General features: G+C 41.3%; 2 protein-coding genes across 2 annotated transcripts in view; one reads left to right on the forward strand and one right to left on the reverse strand.

The window, feature by feature from the left end:
- tmem266 (transmembrane protein 266) overlaps nucleotides 1-9551 on the forward strand; it is a 33166-nt gene extending 23615 nt beyond the window's left edge. Inside the window, exons 4-11 of the mRNA XM_079683224.1 lie at nucleotides 1265-1419; nucleotides 3213-3286; nucleotides 4224-4280; nucleotides 4570-4708; nucleotides 5320-5435; nucleotides 6020-6212; nucleotides 7652-7714; nucleotides 8062-9551. Coding sequence (XP_079539350.1) covers nucleotides 1265-1419; nucleotides 3213-3286; nucleotides 4224-4280; nucleotides 4570-4708; nucleotides 5320-5435; nucleotides 6020-6212; nucleotides 7652-7714; nucleotides 8062-8699 — 1435 coding nt within the window. The 3' untranslated portion in view covers nucleotides 8700-9551. The remainder of the gene's footprint in view (nucleotides 1-1264; nucleotides 1420-3212; nucleotides 3287-4223; nucleotides 4281-4569; nucleotides 4709-5319; nucleotides 5436-6019; nucleotides 6213-7651; nucleotides 7715-8061) is intronic.
- Nucleotides 9552-9692: 141 nt separating this feature from the next.
- On the reverse strand, nucleotides 9693-16091 carry etfa (electron transfer flavoprotein subunit alpha). Its single transcript, XM_079683227.1, has 12 exons — nucleotides 15965-16091; nucleotides 14930-15079; nucleotides 14616-14697; nucleotides 14238-14320; nucleotides 13866-13965; nucleotides 13611-13721; nucleotides 13276-13380; nucleotides 13112-13180; nucleotides 12949-13031; nucleotides 11916-11981; nucleotides 11409-11489; nucleotides 9693-10120 (listed from the first exon to the last, which is right to left on the reverse strand). The coding sequence occupies exons 1-12, from the start codon at nucleotides 16001-16003 to the stop codon at nucleotides 10085-10087; spliced, it is 1005 nt and encodes a 334-aa protein (XP_079539353.1). The 5' UTR covers nucleotides 16004-16091; the 3' UTR covers nucleotides 9693-10084.
- Nucleotides 16092-16198: the final 107 nt, after the last annotated feature.

Raw genomic sequence — 16198 nt, forward strand, 5'->3', positions numbered from 1 at the left:
CTAGTGGAGATTGACATTATTTATTGACTTTAAATCCCCCGCAGTCAGTCGGAGATGGAACTTGAACTGGATAGAAGGGATGGATTTGAGGCCTTGGCAGTCACATTTTCAGGGAACAATGTACCTGGAAAAAGGTTAAAAGGGCACACATGACATCTGGGAAACTTCAAACTAATGGACAATATAAAAACGGGAAGTATGTTGTACTCAGAGACTGCTGAATCAGTTGTAGGAGTGGCGGTGTCTCGGATCAGGAAATATATGTGTTTTATTATAACGAACCCATTTCATGCCTCCACTGTGATGCTCTCTCAACAACCAGTCAGCCAGGTGTGACTGCACCCAGATGGTGTGCATAAAGCTCCATTGTCATGCCAGGAGAGCCACAACATCCAGATAGCCAGCTAGCTAGTCAGTCATCCAGAGCTTTAACAAAAGTAGAACTACCATACCAGGTTGTTAGAAAAACAATCACACAGATGGGCATTCAGCCAGTCAGCTAGTTTTCACCCAGAGAGAGACCTGTCCTGTCACACAGGGAAGCAGCAGGGAGAGGAATTAATAGAGAGACTCTAATCTCTCTCGAACATACTGTAAGGTTTAATGCGTGTCATAAGTCTCAACGTAGATAGAAATAGAGACCATAAAACACACCGAGTTAGGTATCAGCACCTAGATACTCTGATATTTCAGTCAGGAAGGAGAGCTACAAATAGATGATTTAATGCCTGAATTTGGATTCAAACAGACGTCATGTAATCCGTTTCCAAAAATAGGTATAAACAAACTGATGGCTGTTATAGTAAGAAGAGTTCACTGATAGTAAACTAAAGAAGGTATTAAGGAGGTTGCAGAAAGGCAACATTGAATCGCTTTATCCAGAGACGAGAAGAGAAATGACACTATGAATTTGTGAACAGAATTACTTTATACTTTTAAATTATCTCAGTGCCAGCGGAACATGTATGTATGCTTCACATTAGAGTGTGAATACATTTGAATGAACATCCATGGTCTGAATGTGTAGGCAGAATAGTGCCCTCTGCTGATACATCTTTAGAAAAACTGTGACAGAACAAAGTCTAGATTTAATACATCTCCCCATTTGTGTATCTCAATGTTTCTAGTGTTTCGTTGATTTGACCTAGCTTGCTGCCTGTCAGATCTGCACATCCGCAATGAGTTTCAATGTAACACAGCAACAAGTCCGATTTATCTCTGTACCCATAGCTCTTCTAACGGCCTTCTCCCCCCAATCTGTCAGGTCCAACTGGCTGAAGCCCTGCTGCGGGCGGAGGGCCTCGCTGTGGCAGGTCTGTCTGCTGTCGGCGGGCTTCAACTGTTTCCTGGTGGCCTGCGTTATCCTGGTGGTGGTGCTGCTGACCCTGGAGCTGCTCATTGACACCAAGCTGCTGCAGTGTGAGTGAAACAAGCCAATGAGTGATGTCACCTGAGGTTATTCACAAAAATGGGGATGTAGATATACCAGGGATTTCATTCGTTACACTGTTTATGGTCCTGGGCCACAATAGCATTCTTCAAGAGGGAGAAAAGTGGACGACTCAGCACAATTGTTTGCTAATTGCTATGCAAAGGCCATGGGTCGATACATGGGCTCGAGATATATGACAAAGGAGAAAATAATTAGCAAAGAAACTAAGCTGCAGGTAGACCATTTATTCTGCATCTCATGAGGATGAACTGCAGTTTGGATGGAAGGATATCTATAAATTGAGGTGCTTATTAAGCTAAAAGCAAATAAAGCAAATACAAAGATTGTCTCAGTAGGAAAAACATATCTTGTTGAAATAGATATGTGAAGTTAAAGGTGTTTCTTAAGGATTGGCATTAACGTGCACCTTATATAACACAGGTAACACCTTTGACTAATATACTGAAAACAAGAAACACTGCATGAAGCAAGTCACCTGCTTTTTCTGGCAACAGTTATTTTGTTATAGCCAATCAAAACATAACAACGTTAGATTAAATATGCTTACATGATGGCAACACAGAACATCAACACTAAAGCAAGACCAATAAATTAGCCGGACCAATGTATAAGTCAACAATGTAAATTAGCTTTTTGCACATATATCAGTGTTTGTGTGTTTGTGAGCCAATATACATGATGTTCTTTTCTTTTAAACTCCTCCTTACAGTACTATACATGTACCTTTTGGGAGCTCTGGTCTGCCTAAATTAAAACAAATTGACTGTATTGATCATTAGACTAGTGATTTGAATTTGGCTATAACATTTGCCAGAATGTATGAAATAATTGTACTAAGATATTACTTTTAAAGAGGGGCATTTTCTTTTTAAATCACCATATTTACAAAACGTTATACTAGACACTATACTATAATGATGTTTGGTTGTTCAGGACTGTTTGGATGTAAACAATACACATATATGATTGTGTGTGCTGATATGTGTTCTGTATAACGAGTCAGTGATTTATCCTGGGTCCTGGGGCTCTGATCAATCATGGTCCGGGGAATATAATCCTCCAATTAGTATTCCACAGTTAACACATAATGTCAAGTGGTCGAAATACCACTGTGACCCATGTCACCCCAGGTTCACCTTCGTATACATCATTTGGCATGGTGGAGACGTCCTCATTTATCATAATGGTAAGGTCAGGGGTCATACCTGTTTGAGGAGAGGGGGCTGAGTGAAGCACACGTGGTGGAAATGGCGCTCCAGCAGTATCCAAACAAGTCCTTACTGTTCCCACAGGACTGACTGACTGACTAGACAGGGCAGACAAAGGAAAGTAAGACAAATGCGTGACGGGAGATTAGTGGACAAAGAAATCCGACTATACAGAGTTGGCTGGCGGATGAATGTGGGGAGGACTTGAGGAAGATAAACGGACAGATAGACAGATCACTGAACACGGCAAACAAAGACAGATGGGAGGAGAAGTCGCACGTGAAGAGAAAGGCCTCAGCTGACAGCCGAGCGCTGTTACAGGCTGTCCACAATTAGCCCGATGAATAAACGGGAAGATACAGACACATGCATGTATATGTTGAATTCATATTTATGATGCTGCTTAATGCCTTTGCCTGCGCTTTTATGTATCTGTGTGCTGGAATGTGCTCATTTTTACCACTTTGCAACACCCTCTTAACGTTTCGCAGCAGGTAACCGCTCGCACACGCATTTCTTAAACATTATGTTCTTCTGTTTTCTCCCTACAGTTAATAATGCATTCCAGTTTGCCAGCATCATCCACTGGATCAGTCTGGCCATTCTCTCCGTGTTCTTCACCGAGGTGAGTCTCCATCTTTCCTCTGCTCAACACAAAACAGTCCCACTTACAGCTGATGCAGCGACCTGTCCATTAATGCTAGATTGTGCAGTATGTGGGGCCAGTGAAGTACACCGACAGATCCTCATTATAATACTAACAACAGCATGAAACGCCCCGTGTCCTCTGTCACAGCTTGATCAAATTCTGATTGGTAGAGGTGACCTCGGGAATGGATACATTAGAGGTGTACTGCGAAATCACACAACAAAGATCTACTTCATTATTGTGAAATAAAACTTGTTTATCTGGTGTTGTTAAAGCCGGCACAGTTGCTCCCCCTCAGGTTATTCCATTGATCACACAAACACTTTCAAATGCACATGGAACTTTTCGGTGCTCCTAGTTTTAAATAATTGTAAGGCCTCAGGTGTGCTCTATTGATTTCCATTTTCTTTACAGCGAGTCACATTTATCTTAGTTTCCTACACTTGACCACCCCACTGCTAACTTGTGTGTAGCTGGAGTTTTACTTATCAATAAAACAGCAACCCCCCCGACAATGATGCATAGAAAGAGTACAAACAGCAGGTCGGCTGGTTTCTGCTCCACTGCACACCTGAATACCTGAAATAAGGACGATGGCTCAGAGAGGCAGAAGAGGCACAGCGACAAAGGGAGAGTTGTTCACCCTCTGCAGCCCCTGCTGCATCGGCAGAATAAGCTAAATGCAATGTCTCTAATTGTTTGGATGAACCCCTATCACACTGCCTGTGATGTGTATGAATAAGATGTCATTGATGAATTACCGTGGAGGGATGAAAGAAATCTTAATCACAACTGCAAATGCCATTAACTGGGAGTGTCAGGTTTATTATGCTGAATTACTACCCAGCATGCTCTGCCTCAGCCAGTCTCCCCGTGTGTGTAACCTGTCTCTGCCTCCATCTGTGTGTTTCAGACGGTGTTCAGGATCGTGGTGCTGGGGATATGGGATTACATAGAGAACAAAGTAGAGGTAAGCTCCCATGGGTGCCATTAGTCCTGTTACTCTGGGCCCCTTTCACTGCAGTGTCATTTCCTCAATGTCATACCACTGAGGGAGCTACAGACATAACTGTGAGTGTGTGTGAGTGTGTGTGTGTGTGTGTGTGTGTGTGTGTGTGTGTGTGTGTGTGTGTGTGTGTGTGTGTGTGTGTGTGTGTGTGTGTGTGTGTGTGTGTGTGTGTGTGTGTGTGTGTGTGTGTGTGTGTGTGTGTGTGTGTGTGTGTGTGTGTGTGTGTGTGTGTGTGTGTGTGTGTTCTCAGGTGTTTGATGGAGCTGTCATCGTCCTCTCTCTGGCCCCCATGGTGGCCTCCACAGTGGCCAACGGCCCCAGCAGCCCCTGGGATGCTATCGGTCTGATCATCACACTGCGCATCTGGAGGGTGAAGAGGATCATTGATGGTGAGGCTGAGAGGGGGGGGGGGGTGTGTTCTCTGCATCCTGTCCTTTCCTGTCAGGTCACACAGATAGATACTGCAGTGTGCTCTCTGCGGTATCGGATACATTCAATCTGAAGGTTCTCGTCTCAGTGTTTGTTTTGTGGCTTTATGTTTCACCTGGTATCACATCATTTGTTGTTTTGGAGCTCAAGCTTCAAATGACTTTATCCTAAAGGTGCACACAGAGTATTTATTAGGAAGAATGATTTGTCTTTGTATCAGTGTTGCTCCCCCTTGTGTTTTTTTAATATAGTGCAGTGCATGTTGATACCGTAGGTTGATACACACACAATGCAACACTTACAATGAATGCCTAAAGCTTAGCATAGAATAAGCACCGGTTCTAAAACAACTTCAAAACATCTGAATTGAATTGATGCTTTACTATGTTAAAGCATGTATTGTTGTTTTATCCACCTACGTTTTGGTAGTGTGCAAAAATGTGACAAGATCTGCTTTGGGAGGAAGAAACACCTAATAAACTGTTTATCTGAAATTAAGATGATCAACTGACACAAGATGAAACGTTTTATCAGTAGTAAACTCACTATCATATGTCCTATTTATTTGTAGCCTATGTGCTGCAAGTGAAGGTGGAGATGGAGCTGGAGATCCAGCAGTATGAGAAGGCAAAGGCGGTGAGGGACGAACAGCTTGACCGTCTAACCCAGATCTGCCAGGAACAGGCAGTATGTGCTCCTATCTCTCTCAAATATATGTACTACTTTCTGTATATAATTTATAGCTGCTTTTCTCCAGCAGAGGGCAGCAGATCGCTATGCAAGAAATAAATTGTACTCAAAAAGCCATAAAAAGATGCTCTTCAAATTCTATCCCATATTATCACCAGATAATACTTTTACATAAGTCTGATGGATATCAGATAGCCAGCACTGTGCATCATCTCAACTTATTGACTGCTTCACAATGTAATAATGATGGTTCTAATATTGTTTGCAAGGCATTTGCAGGTTGAACTTTATAAGAGTGCTCTTTATTTCTCAGTTGTCAGCCCAGAGGAAGAGAATAGTGTCTGTATGTCTGTAAGTTAAACTGCAAAATGTTAGAGGTTAGAAATAAGAGGTTGGCATAAACTTGTTGTACCCTATACGTGAAGGTTAACTGCGGAGCAAGTAAAGCAACCTCATAACAAAAAACAAGCTTTGAAATAAACATGTGAAATTAGGTAGTAGAATATACAGTACGTTGTAAGTGTTAAATTGACTATGAAGAGTTTCCTCCGGTTCTGACATTTGTCTCTCTGTCTCTTCAGTTTGAAATCCGGCAGCTGAGGGCCCACCTGGCGCAGCAGGACCTGGATCTGGTGGCAGAGCGTGAAGCGGCCATGCAGATCCACCACATGTGGGGTAAACAGAGCAGCAGTTTCCAGGAGGTGGACGGCCTGGCCCCTGGGGCCTCCGAGCATCACGGGCCAGCTAAAGCTAGAGAGCCCGGGGGGGCTGCAGGTAACCGTCTGGAACACCTGACTTCATTGTTACAGGCTTTCAAAAACCTCTGTGCACAAGAGTTGGGGGGGGCGGGGGGGCCTTCAATGCAAGAGAGGCTTGAAACAGTTGGGTCATGTTGTGAGTGAGGCTGTCCCAATTTGAGATATTCACTGCTCAATTATCACAGTTTAAATAATTCCCATTATCGATATTTTGCGCTGTCTATAGACAATTAATAGACAAAAAGCAAATAATACAATAATTCAATATTTTTTATTGTGCGCTGTGTGTCTCTTTTGGAACATAAATTATAGTTATGTGGCAGGGGAAAGCTGAAAAATGTGACAGACAGCTGAAATAAACAGAATTAACAAGACGTTATTATTACATGTTTATGAATTTCATCAATACCAAATTGAAATGCAAGACCCCATGTTTGAAGGTTGCAGATTTAAATGCTTTGTCTATGTTGAAAAATAAAAAACTCCAAAATCCTCCCTCATCCTGAGCAGCAACACTGATCTTTCCGACATAACACTATAAATATAAATATATATTAAAGGATTGTAACTTAGGCTAGTCTAGTAACATATGTCTAAAAGCACAACATATCCTTGCTGCTTCTTTAACCATTAAACAAGTCCTTTTAAGCTGCATGCTGAGCGTAGTGTGTTTATTAATTGGTGCTCTCTTTTCAAAAACATTTGTCTACGAATCAAAATGTCCGCTGCCACACTAACTACACATTAACTATAAAGCTTTCATAAAGTGAAAGGTCATAAGTTACGTGACTTGAGGCAACAAATCGCTGTCAGGGCTCGGAACACTGAGGTTTTCCTTAATCAAAGCTAAATCATCGTGGGACCTGCCTTACATCTGAGCCTCTCCTCATATACTCATATGGTATTGATCATCTGGAGATGGTCCCTGTCCCACTACAGGCTGAACAATGAGTGCCCCCCTCTTGGGGCAGTGACAGTCATAACATTAATATGTGAAACCAATACATAAATGAATATATGGCAACAGTCCTGCGGATCCTTGGACAGCACTTTATCCAAACACTTGGTCTGATTTAAGATCTGTGGACCTCATCCACAACAAATGCATTTCATTAACACAATTTGTTGATTATTATTATTAATAGGTCATGTCTTTTATTTTAATTATTGAACATTTATTTTTTGGTTTAACAAGCAAAAATGCCCATTATTCTCTTCTTTATATAATTATAAAATGAATACCTTTTAAAAACAGTATATTGTGTAATAAACTAATAAACCATTTATTAAATAATTAGAGAAAGTAAAGTTATGTTGCTGCTTTTCATTTTTTCAAGATAACCAAGTTGGAAGGGTTATAACTATTTCAAACTGTGAATAAACCTATAATGAACTTCTAAATTCACACTTCATTATGTCTGTGAAGGATTAAGTGGCTACTTTGATTCTTTTCAGATCACCATGGTCAAGATGACATGAACAACTACATCAGCCAGTACTACAGTGAGCAAAGCAGCGGTGAGCAGAAACGAGATCCTAGATCACTAAAAACCTACCATTTTAACAAAGCATTTGGTTAGCTTTTTAAGCCGGTTTTAATAACCCTGCCTCTCCTTTTTAAAACGTGTTTTTAAACTTGTTTTTTAACCTGTTTATATATTGTGACTCTTGCAAATGGTTTTCTTTATCTTTTTTTATTATGTACTGTAGCACTTTGAGGTTTGTTTCAAATGTAAAGTGCAATACAAATACAATTTATTATTATTATTATTATTATTATTATTATTATTATCCTGCTTAATGTTGTTGTTCCATCTTATGTGCGAGTATTTCACTGCCCTCTGCATTATGTGCTGTTTCTGCAGACATGGGGATCCCAGACCCAGCGCGTGTCATCACGACAGCAGCCATAGATGTGCACCTGCCGAACAACCACAGCCAGCTCCCCTCCTCTCTGGTGAGTGTGGACGCGGTGCCGTCCAGCCGCCTGCAGCGCACCGGCAGCTCTGTGAGCGAAGCCTCCACCACCACGGTGTCCCGCAGCAGCTTCAGCGCCCGGCAGAACAGCGTCAGCAGCCACACGCTGGGTTCCACCACGGACTGCAGCTCCACGGTGAGGGAGGCCTCCACCTCCACAGATTACAGTGACCAGCGCTGCTACCCCCCACCCTACAGCAGCCCTCTGGCCCTGGAACCTCAGCCGCGAGGGACCCCCAGCGCTGTGATGCAGGAGCTGCTCTCCTCTCTGACCGAGAACTCCTGCCTCGCCCAGAAAGGCCTGGACCCCGTCAACCTTAAACCGCCCAGCCCCACAGGCTCCACCAAAACCAGCCCCGAGCTGGAGCACAGGCTCAACATCTACAACAAGAGGAACCAGGAGAGCCGGGCGGGGCTGCACTCCAAGCCCCTCATCCATCTGCAGGGCAACGAGCATCTTCTGGAGGAGAAGTACAGGATGATGGAGAAGGTAGACACTCCGGTCCACCGCCTGTCAGAGACATAGAACTACGCCTGACGTGTGCAGCTTCACAGGACTCGATTTGAAAACGCTCAGCTTAACTCCGGTGTTGTTAGGAGTCACTGGCATATAAACAGTTTGTCAATCATCCTCTTTGTACTGTTGGGACTGAGAGGACGAGCCTGCCAGAGCAGCACAAAAACATGAAACACTGGAGGACGCAAGTCGCTATCAGGCACCACTTATCAGGAATTGACACTCACAGAAACACGTTTTGAGTTTCATGAAATATTTTACCAAAAGAAACCAGCAGCAGGGCTCAAGCCCGACATTTTCCGACAACTGGTCCATGGAGAAAAAAAGAAATCTGGCTTTTGATGTGGTTTGATTTGCAGGAGGTGAAACCAGTGAGGAGTTTTAGCTTCTCAGATACACTTTGCAGGAATTGAAGGTGTTGAACACACGGACTGTGAAACACTTCCTGTAAGCTAGGAGGCATGGATTTATGTGCAAGTGTATCAGCTGTTTTGATAGTTAGTCTAGTGTCTCCAAACTCACAAAGAACAGCCCTCTTTCATGGGACTGATGCAGGGTACATTGGATAAGTCTCAGCTTATTTCTAATCTGTGTCTTTCTATATTAGCAATGTCAACATTTGTATATAAATTCTAGGAGTGTGGCAGATTTTGACTGGTGGGTCATTCAAGTGATTCAGAGTTTTACTATCCAGGCGCCATGACTGGGTCAGTGTTTACTGACATTTTTCAAACTACAGCATGACAGGTTTCATATCATTTAGGTCGAAAATGTTTTATGATTCAAATGTTTGGAAGCTGTATACATATTTTAGAATGGGTTTATCACAGCCAAACATTGTGAAAGACTTGAAGTGGAGCCACAAGAAAAGGTCAAAAGAAAATTATAGCATGAACCTTCAAGATTTGCCTAAAACCAACCCTGTTTATTGAGGCCTTTTCTATCTTGATCGTGGGGAGAGGGCGTTGCAAAATGAATCCAATAAAGACAAAAAGAGAAAAGTTATTAGTTGTCAATTTAATACATTATTTTCCAAAAGCATCTCATCGAGTACACATCCTCTAGGCTACATCTTACAGTCATCTACACAGTACGTCAGAGAGGCAAGCGTTCCCAAAGGTGTCCTTTGCTGTACCAGAGAATTAAATACAAATTATAACATTTGTACAAGCAATGGCATCAGACACCGCCCCAAGGTCAGTACAAGCTTATTTGTTGATATTAAAACACGTGTATATTATTGATAAAAACTGGCATTTATTTCTATATTGACAATTTGTGTCTGTTGCCAGTCAGAGAGAAGATGGTGAAAGTTATTTCTGCATGCAAACACTCACAACTTCAGATATTTGTTAAGGCAGTGGCTATGTGATGGAAGTCTGACCGGTTCCTCCTCACTTGTCCATAGCTTTAGTCATCTCAGGGACAGCCTGAAGAGAAAGAAAGAGCAGAGGCTTAAATATCATATTTTAACAAACATTGACCTTGACATTATGGCAGGAGAAAAACCTGGGATTCTTTCTGTAAAGTGTTTTACTGCTGGAGCTCGCTACAGTGCTGAAAAGTCCAATACAATGTGTGTAATTGTTCCGCTGTACTTTAAAACCAATGACTTGTAAACTAACACTGTCGACATCTTTTAGGCATTGTTATACACTTCTGTTCTGAATTAACAACTGCTGAGACCAGTTGAGATATAGCCAGGCTTCACATGTGGGGATAAATGTTCTCCAGCACCTGTCATTTTCATCCCCAGCGCATTCAGTGATACAAGATTTATGAGTTTATTAAACAAACCATCATGCACTTTTATGCTAACGGTAGAAATGAGCAGCACACTGACTTTCATCTGAGATTGATCTAGCGGCTTCAAACATTTTATCTCAATGTTTGCAAGGTTGACAAATGCAGAGCAAGACTTTGCAGCGGAGGCATCTGGCCCATAAAGGAACATGCTGATAATGCCTGTCAGTGGTTTAAAGCAAGACCATTTCAAAAAGTCTTTCAAAGTAAACAATATAAGTATACAATTATTCAAATGTCTCTGCTTGTGAGTGGAGCAGCTTCAGAGCTGAATCATCAGTCACTGTCTGAAGTATCAATTGTCTGTTTGGGGGGAAAAGTAGAGAGCCCATCCATTTTAATCAGCTGAGGAGTGATCACATGTAAGCTGATCTCACCCAGTAGGTCACAACTCTGCTGCCACTAGCTATGATTACTAATCACTTCTACAGAGTTTGTCAGGACCCCTGTGCTGCTCATGCACTGCTGAGGGGATAAATAAAACATGACCAACAGGACACAAAGTGAAAATATAAAATGCTAGCCTTTCACAAGCAGCTCTGGACTCCAGTTGGTGTTGCCAACACTCCTGGCTCACTATCCGCAAGAACCAGCTGCATACAAGAAAGCTACTAAGCATGTGAAATGTCTGACTATCTATCACTTTTTATAGCTTCTGAGGGGCTATTTGTTTTCATCTTCAAGCAGACTGTCCTCTGATCAGTTCAAGAACTTCATAATTCAACAGTTTAGGGGTTGAATAAGGCATCCTGCTAAATGTATCAGTGAGAGAGCAACTGTAATACCCTCTGACTGTCACTTTTGGCAATCAAAACACAGAGTAAGTCGTGGCAGGAGGTGCGTAAGCTGTTTTGACCGTTGTTTCCTAATGTTAGATCCGAGTGACATTACTGCAGCAGTATCAATCTCCTTTACCTTGAAAAGATCAGCGACCAAGCCAAGGTCAGCCACCTGGAAAATGGGAGCCTCTGGGTCCTTGTTGATGGCAACAATAGTCTGAAAAAAAAGAAAAACTTAAAGCATAAGAACAAATATTACTTAATAAATATAAATGTATTCAATTTGTTATCAAAACAACCCAACATTGGACATCGTATTAAAGGGTATGACAACCAGTTATGTTTGATGCTGTGCTGCTGCTGTACTCATTTGTGTGTGACATTTACTTTAAATTACCTATGCAATAACTAACAATTCCTTAGTAGCAAGGCTACATCTGCTTTTACAAATTCTGACAAATGTCTGTGATCGATAAAGGAATTTAGACTATTTGATATCATTCGTTTTCAGAAAGTCTACATCAAAGGTAGAACGTGTTTTTGGGTTAAATAAATGGGGGGGAAAAAACAGATCAAAGGAAAAGCGTAGGAAAAAGAGGTAAGGAATGGGAGGTTGGGGAACATGTGGCTCCAGTGACTTTACCTTGCTATCTTTCATTCCAGCCAGGTGTTGAATAGCTCCAGAGATACCGACAGCAATGTACAGCTCCTGAGGACATGGACAAAACACAACCAAACTAGTTTTACTCGCTTGTAGACATGGAGTGTGATCTCTGGCCTCTGGGAAAGGTTCATCTCAGAGCTGACGGACGGGTTGATGACCACGCTGTGTAATCTATCGGAGGGTCAGAGCTGGGGCGGGTGTGCAAAGGGTCAGCCGTCCCCATATCTCCCCTGAACTCACTGGGAAAACCATCTCTGCCATATAAATATTTCAGTGCTTATTTAATGTTGCAGCTGAAACCTCAGAAGAGCAGAGCATCAGTGTTTCAACACAATAGTGTCTTATGACTACAGGAACGACAACGAATCGGAAGATGTACCCTCTAACATCACTAGTTTATTGATAAATTCTACTTTAATCTAAAGAGGAGACGATAGGCACAAATGTAAAGAAATGTGAATCTTTAAATGTACACTACTTTTTTATATTGTTAGGATGAGAAATTAAACAAGATTATAAAAGACATTTATTCAATTTAGCCGAATTCAACCAGCTTGTCATAACATTGGAAAAATCTAATTTGTGCAGTCTCGCCCGGTCTGAGTCTCTGAGCAGGCATCCTGTGCACTCTGCTGTAATGGAGCAGCTAAATCAGTTAGGGCTCTAAATGTGCCATCAAGTACATTTTCCAGGGCCTAATGTGTGGATAATCAGAGCTAGGGTAACCCGGCTGTATCGCATAATGGGAAGTTAACCTTTTAAAAAGGGCAGAGCAGCAACCCTGTTCATACTGAATTGCAAGCGTGCTGTGTAAAGGCAAAAAGGCATTTGTCTTAAGCAGGACACATTTCTCCACTCTGACCTGAGTTCAAGTGTTTCCTGCCTTTTAACATGATTTTAAAAAAGGTGGCTTCATATTTTGTTATTTAAAAAAATACTGTGGATTCTTTTTCTTGGCATGCTGTGCAAGAGGAATACATTTGAATAAGCACTTCGGAAAATAATAACTTACCGGCGCTACAATCTTGCCCGTCTGTCCAACCTGCATGTCATTGGGAACATACCCAGCATCCACTGCTGCTCTGGATGCACCAACTGGAATAGGAATAATATGCAATTAAAACTTACATTTACTGAAAACTAATTAATAACACAAAATGAAAACCCCTTTTTACCTGCAGCATTCATCTTGTCAGCAAGGTCATAAAGCAGCTTGAAGTTATCTCCACTCTTCAAGCCCCGTCCTGGGAAAGAAACACACCATGAGTCTCCTTTGTAACGCCATCACAGAAAGTGGCTATTGTAAACAAATGGAGACGTTGCTTTTTCAGATTCCCACCTCCTGACACCACAACTTTGGCACTGGTCAGATCTGGACGGTCGCTCTTTGTCAGACACTGCTCCAGCCACTCAGAAACTCCAGCGGGAGGAGGACAGGTAATTGCTGTTAAGGGATACAAGTATCAGGAATGACGATGAGGAACGCTGTATTAAAATATATATATTGTAATGAGAAAAAAAATAACATTTGTAGTTCCTGTATCATTTTTAAATCAAAATGAGTCAATCAAATACCTCTCATAGAAACCTATAGCAATACTTCAACATTCATAACAATCATTTCTTTACATGGATGTCTCAGAGATCTGCGAGTGCATCTATAAGTTACGGTACCATCTGCAGATGTAGCACTTCCTCCCTCTGTTGAAGCGGCCTCAAAGGATGTCCCTCTGACGGTGAAGATCTTGACCGACTCATTGCATTTCACGGTGCAGAGAGCATTTCCTATATAAATCAAAATAGTAGAAGCACCAACAAATAATCAATGAAAGCCTTTCGAGCTTATTTGTGTCATATCAAGGCTGTACCAAATCCAGCTAACATGTCGCATGTCAAGGTTAAACAAAACACGTGTTAGTAAGGTCTTACCAGCATAAATGGCTCTGACAAAGGTGTCTGGAGACTTGATCTCAATGATATCTGAAATTGGAGCAACATCCAACTTGGCAGCCACTCTGGGGAGCAGGTTCTGCAGAACAAAAGGGTGAGTAAGCAGGGAAGTACGCACTGATCAACCTGGTTGGAGACTTAATGGAAGTTAGATGGACTTCAGTTAATACACTGATGAACGGACAGTTTTTTTGGAATGGAGGATATTGTGCGAAATTAGCATATTTAAAGCAGAGGCTCTCTTTTTTTGAGTAGAACAGAAGCTCATCTTGACTGGGCAATAAGAGAAGAATATTGTTTTAAGCTTTTAAAAACTAAAATAAACAGGTACTGTTCTTGTCCTTGTCTTACCTTTCCGAAGGCAGATGCTCCAGCACAGATGTGGGTGAAATTGAATTGCTTCTGTGTTTGCAGGATAAGTGGAGTTAACTCCTCTGAGGAAGAAAAGAAAATCAGACAGCTGACACTAAATCACGTATCAGGTGCCTTTGACCGCAGCGGTGCCAGTACAGTCCAGCTTTAACATATGAGCACAGGTCTCCTCTCCCTTGGTAACTACTGCCAAGATGCCCTTGAGCAAGCCAAGCACTACATCATCTAGCTGTGAATAAGTAAGAGTGCAAATATGAAGCAGCTTGTTGCGTAAAACAACAGAAATGTGAAATATATATATTTAGCTCTGCGAGGTTAAATAAACAGTAGGCATCAAGTTTCTTGTTTGTTACATACCTGGCAGGGAACCTTTGTACGAGTCATGTTGGGCAACCAGTATCTTCTGCACACCTTGTACTTTGCTCACTTGCTCTACAACCTGAAAACACAGAAAATATGATGTATCTATATTTCCTTGTTCTATATTATCTTCTTCTCTTTAAGCATGTTCAACATGCACTTTATAAAGGATTTACTATACGGTGTCTTTATTTATCAGAATGTTTTTTGCATTATTATATTACTGCAGTTTGGTGAACGTCCAAATGATTTCACAAATACAAAAAGGTTTCTTGATTCTTAAGCCAGACAATAAACAAAGCTTTGCCTACCTGGGCACAGTTTGTTCCAGCCACCAGACAGGTTACCTCTCCGCCCAGCTTACTGGCAGCAGTGATGGCATTTAGTGTAATCGGGGTCAGCGTGTCATTGTTGTGCTCTGCGACCACCAAGGTGCTTTGAAACCTTTGGAGGACACCAGTCTGTTGGAGAAAAGGGGCAACATCTTAGCCTTTCATGTATTCCCCATTAGTTGAACTAAAGACGAAATGGTACTGCCTTATTTAAGACGCATACTGTACACACATGCACAATTGTTCATAAAAATGGACTAGACTAGAGTTGAACAATGAATTAGGGTTAACAAATGAAAACATGTTTTTCTTAATAGAAATATTTTTGATAATGTATTATTTAATTATTAAAAGTAATGTCCTCTGTACTGCTTAATCATTGTGTCCACGTGTATTCATTTATTTGTATTGTAATATCAACCAGTCCTGTGATTAATTGTATATATATTGTAGTGCCAGTCTACAGCTGCGGACTGTCGAAGTAAAACAGGATAATACCAGCCTCATCTGGACAGGACAGAACACTCACTTTATGAAGGTCATTCAAATGAAGTTACACAACAAGAAAAAACCTAAAAAGAAATTCTCTATAAACCTATTCAATACTGATATATGTCTCATTGAGATTGCATTAAATCTGGTATCAACGATCCCTACTGCGTCAATGACAGTTGAACCCTTTCGTAACTGCTGTTTATCGACGGGTTTCATAACGGGTTGCTAACACCAGCTAGCGCTAGCTCAACACAGAAAGCTTGTTTATATAATTAAGATTTTCCAAGGTTTATGCAAAGTTGTTGTCAGAATAAGTCAAACAACGCTGTCACACACATATATAAAATAAAACCACCGTTTGAGAGACAAACATGTTTTGCGTAGCGTTTTAATTAGCTAGCAAGCTAGCAAAATAACAAGCAAGCAGAGTGGCATGTTTCGAGATCTTTGTCTGCTTAAAGTTGATAGATCAATACAATATATGTGTAAGTTATAAATGTATAACTGTCATACTCTTACCAGCTGTTTTAGACTTGTTCTGTTGAAAGCTCTGTTCATCTTGGACCCTTCAGATGCTCCTCAGTGCTGCTGCAGGAACAAAACTGAGAAACTGTGTCAAAGGTGATCTGACGTTTCCAACGAGTTCTCGCGAGATTAAGAAACATAACTTCCGGTCAGGTTAAAAAATAAAAACATTGCTGTAAATTAAAAAGACTTTTTTTTTAAAATTAGGCTACCAATAAACATATAAAC

This window comes from Notothenia rossii (assembly GCF_949606895.1).
Source record: "Notothenia rossii genome assembly, chromosome: 5".
In the NCBI taxonomy this organism is placed as follows: domain Eukaryota; kingdom Metazoa; phylum Chordata; class Actinopteri; order Perciformes; family Nototheniidae; genus Notothenia; species Notothenia rossii.

Excerpts from the sequence above, each read along its gene's own strand:
- etfa (XM_079683227.1), bottom strand. The coding sequence starts at position 16,003 with ATGAACAGAGCTTTCAACAGAACAAGTCTAAAACAGCTG. Across the intron at positions 15,080-15,964 it reads GAACAAGTCTAAAACAGCTG|ACTGGTGTCCTCCAAAGGTT; the intron begins GTAAGAGTATGA and ends TTTCTCCAACAG. Across the intron at positions 10,121-11,408 it reads TGGTCGCTGATCTTTTCAAG|GCTGTCCCTGAGATGACTAA; the intron begins GTAAAGGAGATT and ends CTTTCTCTTCAG.